At 41.0% G+C, this 12,017-nt stretch overlaps 1 protein-coding gene across 2 annotated transcripts in view; it reads right to left on the reverse strand.

The window, feature by feature from the left end:
• LOC148427789 (protein kinase C and casein kinase substrate in neurons protein 1-like) overlaps nt 1–12,017 on the reverse strand; it is a 27,876-nt gene continuing 15,859 nt past the window's right edge. For both annotated transcript variants that reach the window (XM_088438026.1, XM_088438035.1), the window contains exons 3-10: nt 9,053–9,209; nt 8,732–8,967; nt 8,412–8,567; nt 8,029–8,204; nt 4,607–4,727; nt 3,623–3,729; nt 3,113–3,309; nt 1–2,846 (exon numbers count right to left, since the gene is read on the reverse strand). In XM_088438026.1, coding sequence (XP_088294152.1) covers nt 2,737–2,846; nt 3,113–3,309; nt 3,623–3,729; nt 4,607–4,727; nt 8,029–8,204; nt 8,412–8,567; nt 8,732–8,967; nt 9,053–9,209 — 1,260 coding nt within the window. In that variant the 3' untranslated portion in view covers nt 1–2,736. The remainder of the gene's footprint in view (nt 2,847–3,112; nt 3,310–3,622; nt 3,730–4,606; nt 4,728–8,028; nt 8,205–8,411; nt 8,568–8,731; nt 8,968–9,052; nt 9,210–12,017) is intronic.

The raw sequence follows: 12,017 nt of genomic DNA on the forward strand, positions 1-12,017 counted from the left end.
CCTTTTCAAACCAACTTGTTTCCCTTTCAAATCAATATTGTAATACTAGCATCACAACATTTCATTGGGATTATTCATCACTATCATTTTTTATCTGTGATCATAATCATCTTTATGCATATTTAAATGAACGTCTTGTTACATCAAGATGAACAGGCACTACACCAGTTAGGAGATAAAAGTACATCACTAACTATTGAACATACATCACCTAGACCGCTAAGTATAGGGTTTGCACAACATGAGTTGTGCTCCCCTGTGTGCATAAGGAAGACATCAACAATTTAAAAAAAAAAAAGAAAAGAACAAAAAAGAGCATTTACACTTACACATTTTCACTGCCTCAACATGGTTAGGTCTCATTTTCAACTCAACACAGTTGTACAGTTACAGTAGAATAATATAATCTTTAAATTACATCTCATATACAAATCTGACAGCCTGGGTTGTAACGCTTTTATGATACACTTACCATCGCCATGTAATTCATATCATGTGGAGTGTATTAATGGTTTCCATAGCTGTTATTCGAATGAAACACATTTACATATATAATACTACATTTTGTCTTGGTAGTCCATCACTTGCAATTTTTTAATTTTTTTTTTAACTTTTTCAACACAACACATACATACTGAATGATGACTCCCTCAAATTGGCAATGTTTGTGTATGAGAATGTGTGACATGAATGATACAAGTCCTTTTTGCTTAGCTGGACAACTTGAATGGTAAGACACAACTTGTGAGCTGGTGATGTGTTTCTCCTCAAGCTGTCAAAGAGCACAACACATCCGACTGCTGGTCCAAAACCTCCGCGCTTCTAAAAGAGCATCTCTCTTACAAGTAAACCACTTCAACAAATTTAGGAGTGACGCCTCGCATAACGTACAAATCAGTTTGCCGAATGCAAACAATGGCATGATATAAACCAGTGGTTCTCAGCCTTTTTAAATGATGTAGCCCCTGTAAAAAAAAAAAAAAAAAAAGAAAAGAAAAAGAAAAAAAAATCTGCATTTTGCTGAGTGCTGTGCCATTAGTGTCTGATTTATTAAACTTTGGAACTACATTTGTGACGGTATCCCCAAGCGATTCAGCAACTCCAGAAGATAGACTGTGTCACATCATCTATTTTATTCCTGGTTCATCTGGTAGGACAATTCTGTCACTAATGATAAAGTGCATCCGCATAGAAGTTGGCATACTTTCGCAAAAAGATGCATCATCTTCCAATTACTTTGCTCTCAAGTTGAAAAGAAAAATGTCACAGCATTCAAAAGCATGAATTCAGATTTGTTGGCACCGTCAGAAACCCACTGAGGTGCCTTCACACAGCCCCAAGGAGAGACGCGCTCCCTTCTGAGAACCACTGATTCAAACGTCTCACAAGTCAAATAAAACAAGTGCATAATACGCTGCAAGCTTTGCACAGGCAGGGCATTAATGGTGCTAAAAGTATTTCTTGTGTAATTGCCGGAGGTGCGAAGACAAATGAAGCTTTGGTGGACTGGGAGGCAGCTACAAATAGGTCTCGCCTAGATACACGATATGTGAGGTTATTGCATGGAGGGAAAAGACAGTTGATGGCAGCGAGTCATTCTTTGGCTCAGAATAAAAACGAACCACATAACAAGTTTGAGGGTTTCTGACAGGGAAGAACTGTATTTTCTGCTGGACAGCACGGTTCCTTCGCGCCTGAACACTGGTACATTCATGTTCTGTTGAAGAGGCTTGGTCTTCACATAGTGGTCTGGGGCTCAGCCTGCCTCCAATGACCTCTTCCCAGTAGAAAAATGCTGGCGTCGGCATTGTTCGAAACCCTTTTCATACTGCGGTACGCATCTCAAAATGTTGCACTCATCCAGCTCTTGCTTCATCATTGACACTTGTTAGTGGGCGTGCTTTAGAATGAAAGCTGCTGCAGAAACATGTGTCTTTTCGATGCGTTGCATGATGACAAAAGAAACATAAAATCAAGCATATCGCCAGCAAACTCCCTCTCATGAGAACAGATCCATGCGATGCTTTCAAAGTGACTTCTGCATTTTTGTTGCATCAGGTTGTGGCCTCAACAAGGCTGTTGGATCCAGGGAATGTGAGTTACTGCATAGCACATGCTGCTATGCACACTCAAAACACTTAAACGCATATCACTGCACACAAGGGAAAAGAGGTGGGACTGGAGCAAAAACAAACAACAAAAAAAAAAGGGAGGTAGGGGGGCGGGGATACTGCTTGTGGGACTTTAAACACGACACAGCATTCCTGATATCAGAATGATGACTGATCACACACGGCGTTAAAAAAAACTACACAAGAATGGCATCACACTGTATATACACAATGCAGGTTAGAGACGCTCGTCTTTGTGGCATGGGTGATTATATTCCATCTGCACAACAGACTGCGGTAGACTGTGTGTTTAAGTAAGCTGCATTGTACGTTATATACAGCTACACAGAGAAGCCATATGTTCCTGTCAAGTCTATAGTTGAGTGTGTATATACTGGGATAATTGTTGTTTTGAAATGTGTAAGTCCAACCAAACCCCAAAGCTTGTTAAAATATACTATACCGATATATTGTCTTTTAGGTTACTAAGTTTTTGATGACTGCTTCGCGCATCTGTTGGGCAAAGGATGTGTTGCTCTTATATCTCTGGCTATGTGCGGTGCAGGTTGATGGTGCTGTTCAAGCTGCCTCCAGGAGCATGTCTTTTCTTTCTTCACCCGGTGGCCTAGATTGGCTCAACGTAATTGGCTGGGTACAGTCCCTCGCGGCCGCTGTCCAAACGACCTCGACACCAGCCTTGCTCATCTTCATCCTCGGTCTTGGTCAGCTCATCGCCTGTCAAGTTAGACCATACTTTTGTCAACATGGAGCTTGGGGGTCAAAGGGTAGAAAAAAACCTTCGAAAATAAAAGTTTTGCTCTGTGTTTGTAATTTGCATTAATATTATTCATCTCAAAAGATCGTAGCAAAAGAAACCACTATGTTTAACCCTTGTGGCATTCTGTTAAATATGATGTAGAAGCGCATCAAAATTGAGGGCAAAGTCCTAAACAACAACTAAGATGAAATTGCAATATAATACTGTTGCCGCTGGTGTTCACCTGCTTTGAAAGAGAGTTCATCCTGCTCCTGGCCATCATAGTCATAGAGCGCTCGCACACGAACACCTTTGCCGGTGGAGGAATCGTCCTCGAATGAGTTTCCGTTTCCACCGTTTTCGTTGCCTGAGTACGCGGCGGGCTGCTCATCATCGGACCACTCAGTTGAGTATGCTTGGTTCTTATCATAGCTGCTCACGCTAGATAGACGGGATATAAGATATATATACAGTACATTGTGACATTGAATGAGTTATGTAATAAGCCCAAAACTAAAATAATAAAAACCGAAAAATGCTGGTTATTTGTGTGCCATAAACCTATGTGAAATATTTTAACAAGGAGAACTAGAACGCACATGGTTCGATCAAATACTGCAAGAAAAAAAAAAGGAAAAGCAATGGTGTGAGGTGACCTGAATCTTGTTTTTTTAAACATAAAAAATAACTTACATTTCAGATGAAAAATATTATTTAAAAAACACAAGGGGTTTGCAAAGTTAAAAGAACTAACCTGCTCCGGTCACCAGGGGGTGCTACGTGGTCCGTGCTGGGAGTGGGTGGGGCGCCATCTGGCTTCTTCTTCTTTGGAGGGGCACTTGCCTGGTCTGGGTTGTATTCCTGCTCGAAACATTCAAATGGGCACAAAAGGTAGACTGAAATCGGAGCTGCTTTTACTCCCAATCCTCAGGCGGAACTTAAAATGTTTTTTTGTTTTTTGTTTTTTGTCTCAATTACATATTGTATGTACATTTCAGATTTATTTAAATTTATTTTTACAGATGAACACAAATATATCCTGGGAGGACTCGCAGCAACCTTTAGCAGCTGTTGTGTTTGAAATGCATAATTAAAACATTCTTTCAACATGAACACAAGAAGCTATCTTTGAACTTCAACTAAATATGTGATATTTGGAAATTAGGTATAGAATAAGCACAGAAACCTAGTTGGAAATTGACAATGTGGAAGTTGAAGGGATTTATGCATTTAAGACGTTCCTGGGTGTCTATAGAGGATAAGCCCTCAGGGAAACCTCAAAAATTGCCAGAAATATAGTAATCATGTGTGAAACTAGTAATTTCTGAATCAATGTACATTTTCCATGATTAATTGTGAATTATTTATTACCTATCCATCATACTGTGTTGAAGCCTTGGGAAATACGAATAAAAGCATTTTACAACAATGACATCTTGATTGAATGAGGACCCATTTGCAGGGAAGCAGATAGGCTGATGTGCAGTTACAGTGAAGCTTAAGTGGGGGGATTGGTTGACGCAAGGAACTGTGCTCACAAGCACAGGTGGACACAATCAAACTGCACAAGAGACAACAGGGATCCAAGCAGAATGGGACAACTAAAATCGAATCAAAATAAACAAAAGGCAGATAGTGGCATAAAAGATTTGCCCATTGCAAAGAAGAGCAACAAGTAACATACAATAAATAAAGATCAAATATAACTTGTAATGTAAGAATCCATTTGAGATGGTACCTCAAAAGCAGGCCAGTTCATGTGCATGCCAGGCCCATGGTTGTTACTGAACCACTTTAGATCCTCTTGTGTGTTCGCTGACAGGATTGTACGTTCCAATTCTCGGTATATTGTGGAGTAGCTGAAGAAAGAATGGAAAACAAAGACATGAAATTTACTCTATTGAACACCTAGGTCTACTGGGGCACACAATGATGTTGATATTTTGATTATTCAACAGGAGAATTGAAGGAAATGTACATTAATAAAACTTGACCCACTTTCAGTCCCTCCAGTTTAAGCATCTTCCTTCCTCCCGCCCTTCCTTCCTTCCTCCGTCCCTCCCTCCCTCCCTTCCTCCTTCCCTCCCTCCCTCCCTTCCTTCCTTCCTTCCTTCCTTCCTTCCTTCCTTCCTTCCTTCCTTCCTTCCTTCCTTCCTTCCTTCCTTCCTTCCATCCATCCATCCATCCATCCATCCATCCATCCATCCATCCAATCCCGGAACTGCCGGAAATGCGGACCAAACTTTTGACAACGGTGGTACAGGGACCAAACAGCCTGTATCAGGGCATCTGGTAGGCCGCTCTTCCTAAGCACCCCCCACAGAACTCCCCGAGGGACACGGTCGAACGCCTTCTCCAAGTCCACAAAACACATGTAGAAAGGTTGGGCGAACTCCCATGCACCCTTGAGGATCCACGGCGAGGAACAAAACCACACTGCTCCTCCTGAAGCCAAGGTTCAACTCCCTGATGGACCCCGGTCTCCAGCACTCCCGAATAGACCACATCGAGGAGGCTGAGGAGTGTGATCCCTCTGTAGTTAGAACACACCCTCCTGTCCTACTTCTTAAAAAGGGGGACCACATCCCAATTCAAGGACACTGACCCCGTTATCCTTTGAGCCTGTAGGATCTCCTGCCGGATCTCATCCAACCCAGGGCCTTGCCACAAAGGAGTTTTTCTACCACCTCTGTAACTTCAGCCCCAGAGATAGGACAGCCCTCTTTGGAGTCTTCAGACTCTGCTTCCTCAAAGGAAGACCTGTAGGTGGAATTGAGGAAGTCTTTGAGGTGTTCCGCCCACTGGTTCACAACATTCCGAGTTGAGGTCAGCAGCACTCCATCTCCACTATACACAGTGTCAATGGTGCACTGCTTCCCCCTCCTGAGATGTTGGATGGTGGACCAGAATTTCGAATTTTCCAGTCCGTACCAGTCAGCTGCCTCTGGAGTCCCCCAGGCTGAGCATATTTTTTACATCTTATGTATGCAGTGGCTAATTGTAGAGTAAGATTGCTGTCAAAAAGACATATGCGTGTTTAACAATTTGTCTGAGGACAACTCTAAATTCTGTTGAGTTTGGATTGAATTCTTCTGAGTACGACTCTAAATCGTGTTGCGTTTACCGATTGAAAACTTGCGAATGCGAGGTATTTTGAATACGACTCGTTTGCACGACTAGGACCTGATGAGACATGACTTCACGTCTTTGCATGAATCTCTTTTGGATTCGTGGATCTGATCCTTTGCATTCATGGATCCGAGCCTTTGGATTTGAGTTGAATATGCAAGTTTAGATGACGTCACGCCAACGTACACACGCAAAGTCGGTCGATCTGTGAGTCATTTGCGCCACGCAAGCAGAAGAAAATGGCCAAATTGACCGCGAACTGAACACCAAACAGAAGCTTTCAAAAGGCTTTTGTGGGCCATTTCTGGTCATTTAGGGCCAATTTCTTGGCAAATGGCATCATTTTGGGACGCTTCTGTAACAGCTGGTGACCTCTGCTGTTAGAAACAAGCACTGCAGTTGATTTGAAAAACCCTTCCCTTTGAATTGGTCTGGATGCACACACCCACTGAAGTGGAATCCTAATACACGATAAAAATTAATTATCTACGAATAAAGACCTTTACAATCTTCATTGTTTACTTATTTCTTGTTGCATTTACTAGGCAGTTACTCTTTTTAAAACATTGTGATGGACGAAATTATAACATATTAATTATTTTCAAACAATATATTGATTTGGAAGCTACGGCATATGCTCTTGCTATAGCTTGCAAGCTTAGCTCATAAGCCTGTCAGTGCAATTTCATGAAATACTTTACAAATAAATTGGACATTGCAAACTATCAGCTGTTGGTGTATGGAGTAAGATCACGCTCAAAAGGATGATTTGCAGATTGACTGACTTTGCCTGGTAGCTTGGCGTAATGTCATCTCAATTTGCATGTTTAACTCAAATCCAAAGGATCAGCTCCACGAATGCAAAGGATCATATCCACGAATCCAAAGGAGAAATTGATGTGAAGTCGTGTGTCGGGAGGTCATAGTCGTGCAAACGAGAGTCGTATTCAAAATACCTTGCACTCACAAGGTTTCAATTTGTAAACTCAACACAATTTAGAGTCATACAAAAACAATTCAAACACAATTTAGAGCCGTTCTCATATGGTGTTAAACACATGTCTTTTTGACAACGATCTGACGCCAGAGCTATATGCTTCCATCAATTTAATGAGTCATTAAATTGTGGCTTTCACTGACTACTGAGTGAGCTGAGACCTTGCTAAATGAACTAAAATGTGAAGTCAGCCAATATGTACACTGTTTTGTTAGTTTACTACTAAACATGACAAGCCCATTTACTTAATTTCTCTATGAATGCAAGCCAATTACTTTCTTTTTTTCTTTTTTCAGATTTCTTTTAATTCATTATAAGACGTATGCACAGATACCATTAGTCTATTCTAATTTTCCAAACGGGATTTAATAATTGATGTACAGAAATTATACCAGGATAAGCGTCTCTTCCCAGCGGCTCAAGGCCCAGTTTTACCTGACAGCATGATGTGTTCAATTTATGAGTGAGCTTAGCCTTTTAAAAATATACTTATATCTCATTCTATCACAAAGGACATAAATCAGAATATTTGTTTCATTGTAATTTTCATCATTATGAATGCCAATTACTATCCTCCACCGTCAAATCAAAAGCACTACCTGGAAGTTTGAATCTGTGTTTGAATTGATATAATGTAGGCCAAATGTTAAAATGCGTTGGAAAGTATTTCCAAATATGAGCTTGCCTGTCAAAAATGTTTATTCCACATTGGCAGTTCAATGCTTCTGTAATCAGACTGCGGAGAAGTTGTCAATATCAAATGTGTACATATTTTCGGTTTGTGTTCACACTGTCAGTGTCAAAAGTTATGGACAAAACACAATCTACAGAAAGGAAAAAATACTCAAAAGCTCACTGAAGTGAACTGTAAAGACTCAAGGAAAGTGGGTCACATTATGGTTAGGAACGGCCTATTTATATGATCACATAGCAAGAAAGTGGGACTTTTTTATAGCCCATTGCAGGTCAAAGATCTTTTGGAATATGCAGTTATTATCAGGCCTGTGTTTGTGTGTGTGTCTATTAGTCCTGACCTCTGGTTCTCAGTGAGGTTGAGGTGACGCTTAATGTCCAGCAAAGCCTCCTTCAGGAAAGTCAGCCTCTTGACCTCATGCTGCTGACACTGGTCAAACACCTGCTCCATGCTCTCCATGTAGGGCGGCGCACACTTGTTGAGCTCCTCGAGAGACTTCTCATACTTTTCTTTAGCCTAACGGAAATTAAAATATTAACTCAGGTGCAAACAGCTCTGAAGAATTAGAAACCCTTGCATAAACAAACAAACATTTTTCTGTCAACATAAAGAGATCATGCTTGCAGTATGCAGATATCCAACAACAAAGAAAAGAAAAAAATAACCCATGAAATTAAACGTGATGGTCGATATAGGCCATATGTATTTTCCTGTTTTTCCTACTTTCTGCACATCCTGTTTGCATTTGTCCACTTTCTCATGGAGTTTCTTCTGCTGGTCTGGTGTGACAGAAGCCTCCGTCTTGCCATTGGCCTCTCTAGTGGCAGCCAGCTTCTCCTCCTTGCACGCCATGTGGTAAGCTTTCTTCGCCGTCTCCATCTGCATATTCAAACACAGGCTTGCTCACTACCGCAATGCAATCTGACATGAAGACGGTAACCTTCTGATCAAAGTGTCTCCTAATAAATGGGCTAGAGTTTAGCTTCCTTGTCCCATCTCTAAAGTAACGATTCACATTCACCTTAAATAAAACATTCTCTCACCTCCTTAAGTTTTTTTGCCCAGGGTTTTTGAGCCTTCTTAAATCCTTCCTCTGCCTCCTTTGCCTCTTTGAAGCCTCCAATCATTTGCTTGTGATAGGCCTCCTTCTGCCAGTTCTTGACTTTCTCAACATCCTCATTCACCAGGTTGTTCTTAACGTCTTGGTGCAGCTCGCTTACCTTCTCCGCCTCGGTCATTACAGCCAACCAGGCCCTCTCCACTGAGCCGTACTGGGGCCCTGGATCGGGTCAAGTAATATTTATTCAGACTAAATGTGTTCATTTGCGTCAATTGTGTCAACTTGTTGTTAGGTCGCATTCAACCTTTCTCAATGAGCTGTCTCCATCTCTTGGACCAGGCAGTCAGCTGATCCCCGTAAGCTTTTTCTATCTTGGCCCGTTCTTGCAGGCAGCCCATGAGATCATTGCACAGACGATGGCCATCGTCAAATCTCTTGACGGCACGTTTGTAGTTCCCCACCTGGTAACACATGACCAAAATGTAATACTTGCTGTATGGACATTGGACAACTGGCATGACCTATGATATGACACATTAAAATTCTTCGTTAAGTTTTGCCGTTGGTCATTGTATCACAGCACGCTGCTACAGTGACATGTGGTGAGTGTCTCAGCTTCACATAAGGGAGGACAACCAGTACAGGAATAACAGAACCGATATATTAACCACGTCTCGTGTTGTTCAAACTAGCGTTGCGTGTGGATTAAGTTTGATAAGTCCCCATTAGAGACTCATGTGTCACTTTCATTGTCTGCCCTTGATGGCACCATTGTATCATTCATTTCAGCGCTTCCTTTTAAATTCAAAGATGGCACCTTAAGGACTTCCTTAAAAAAGCAAGAGCACGCAGCGTGACTCCACCTACTCAGTGCCAGCATGTGTGAGCTCATATAGCATGATGGAGGAAGGGAGGAAGTGAGGGGCTCGTGCCTTTGCATGTGTAGTTATGCAATGGCATCGGCTTGTGGTGGTGTGTGTACGTAAGTGAGAGTACACACACACTAATCCCCCTGAGTGGTTTGCAGAGCAGGCGGACAGATTTGAAGGGCTCGATGACTAAATAGAGACAAAGACTGTGTATGTGTGTGTGAATATATGTATATATATATATATATGTATATATATATATATATATATATATATATATATATATATATATATATATATATATATATATATATATGTATATATATATATATATATATATATATAATATATATATATATATATATATATATATATATATATATATATATATATATATATATATATAAATATATACACACACACACACAGTGGGCCCCCGGTTTACGAACTCCCTGATTTACAAATTTTCATCTTATGAACGTGGACCGCGGCGTTTTTTGTCCCCCTCTTATGCACAAACCTTTAGTCTTACGAACAATCCAACATGCCGGTCAGTGTGTCCGCACTATTTTTTTCACGTTGCTGCATCAACACAATTAACGATTCTCGCATGTCACGGAAACACCGATATGCTATTGGTCTTATAAGGTCACAGTCACGGTCTCATTCACGGAGATGCCGATATGCTATTGGTCGATTAAGGTTACAGCCACGGTCTCAGTCACAGAGATGCGGATATGCTATTGGCCGGCGTCACGTCAATCACAGAAATGCCAATATGCTATTGGCCAAACGCCTTCATCTAGCTTGATTGCACAGCTGGTCGGTGTGTTGTGAAGACTTTGCAAACTTTATCGGTTAGACATGGCTTCTAAAATTGCAATTGGCGATAAAGGAAGAAGTAAGAGGATGATGACAATAGAAACAAAAGCAGGAGATAATAAAAAATACGAAGGCAGCGCACGCATAGTTAACCTTGCTAGTGAGTATGACCGTAACCGCTCGGCAATCTTCTAAGGGCAAGACTTTTCTTGCCATGGGACGGACCTCGGTCAACAACAAAATGGAGAGGCTTCTTCTGTTATGGATTAAAGAGAAGGAAATCGCCGGTGATGTGTTCTCGTTTGAGAAAAGATCTCGTTCAAGAAAATAAATAAATAAATTCTGCGGGTTGGTCTCTGCTCCCCTCCGCCTCCAACAAATTTGGTTTTACATGATGATATTTGATGCTAACAAAGTTTTCTATCTTATGAAGCCAAGGTACATAATTTGCAGAGGTGGGACAATTACATTTTTTTGCTGGTCCTACATTCGTCAGAGCCCAGCCCCATTTCCGTCATCATCGTTCAGTCAGTTTTCAAGCCAGATGAAATTGTAATTGACGATCCTAACTGTCCTAAACCTCACCCTACACTTAAAGTTAACACCATGTCTGTGGTTCTACAATTACACTGCAATTGAAACACAACACAGTAGGGTGTAACATGAAAACAAAGCGAGCTAAGGGGTTTAACCCTAGGCTGTCATACACCATCATAATTAATAAACCACATCTAAAGAGAATGCAGATGGGATGAGAGGGCATTAAACAATCATGTCCACTGGATGGCATTATCACGCTTTACACAACACGGTGGAAATGGTGGATGTCAGTTCTTATTTATAACTGCCTGCCCTACAACTATCGAAGACGGTTTCATTTACAGTTGTTCTAATTTGAGCCTTGATTGGTCATAGGGTTGACTTCCTCTTCAACTTGACTTACTTTTTCTTTATGATTCGTTCAACCTTAAAATATTATATAACTTGTGTTTGTATTTCCTGACTGAACTCTCACTTATGTCTGGCCAGTTCTTGAAAGCAGTTTAGAGGTAATTGATGTTTTTACCCGTAAATGTCTGTGGAATTTGTGCATGACAAAGGTTGTTACACCATAGCAAAATTGCTATATTTCACAAATACTATAATCTGAGCTTGGAACCGGCTTGGTAGGAAATAGGCTGTCACACTGTGTAAACCCTCGTCTTGTTGACATCTCCCCCATCAACGCACACACCTCGCAAAAAGGAAGGCTCCGCTTAATAGAGTATATTGACTACCGGGGACAAAACAAACAGTAACTTGTAATACCTTTTCCACCAAAGAATACATGTTTCCTAAATAAGGTACTAAACATAGACACGCCCTGACACCTCAATACTGTGATGATGCAGGTGGGCAGCTGGAGGGTTCAACTTGGGCTTTCAAAATAAAGTTTTTATTGCCCTACACATGAAGGCTAACGTCGTGTTTTCTTCTTAAAATCCAAGAAAACTCTTGAGAAAAAAACAGACTGTCAATCAAAACCTGTCAGTGTCTGCTTGATTTTCGTTTTTGCAATTCCATGTGTTTGTCTGAGGT

Source organism: Hippichthys cyanospilos, chromosome 2 (genome assembly GCF_059441005.1).
Source record: "Hippichthys cyanospilos isolate Australia breed blue-spotted pipefish chromosome 2, RoL_Hcya_1.0, whole genome shotgun sequence".
In the NCBI taxonomy this organism is placed as follows: domain Eukaryota; kingdom Metazoa; phylum Chordata; class Actinopteri; order Syngnathiformes; family Syngnathidae; genus Hippichthys; species Hippichthys cyanospilos.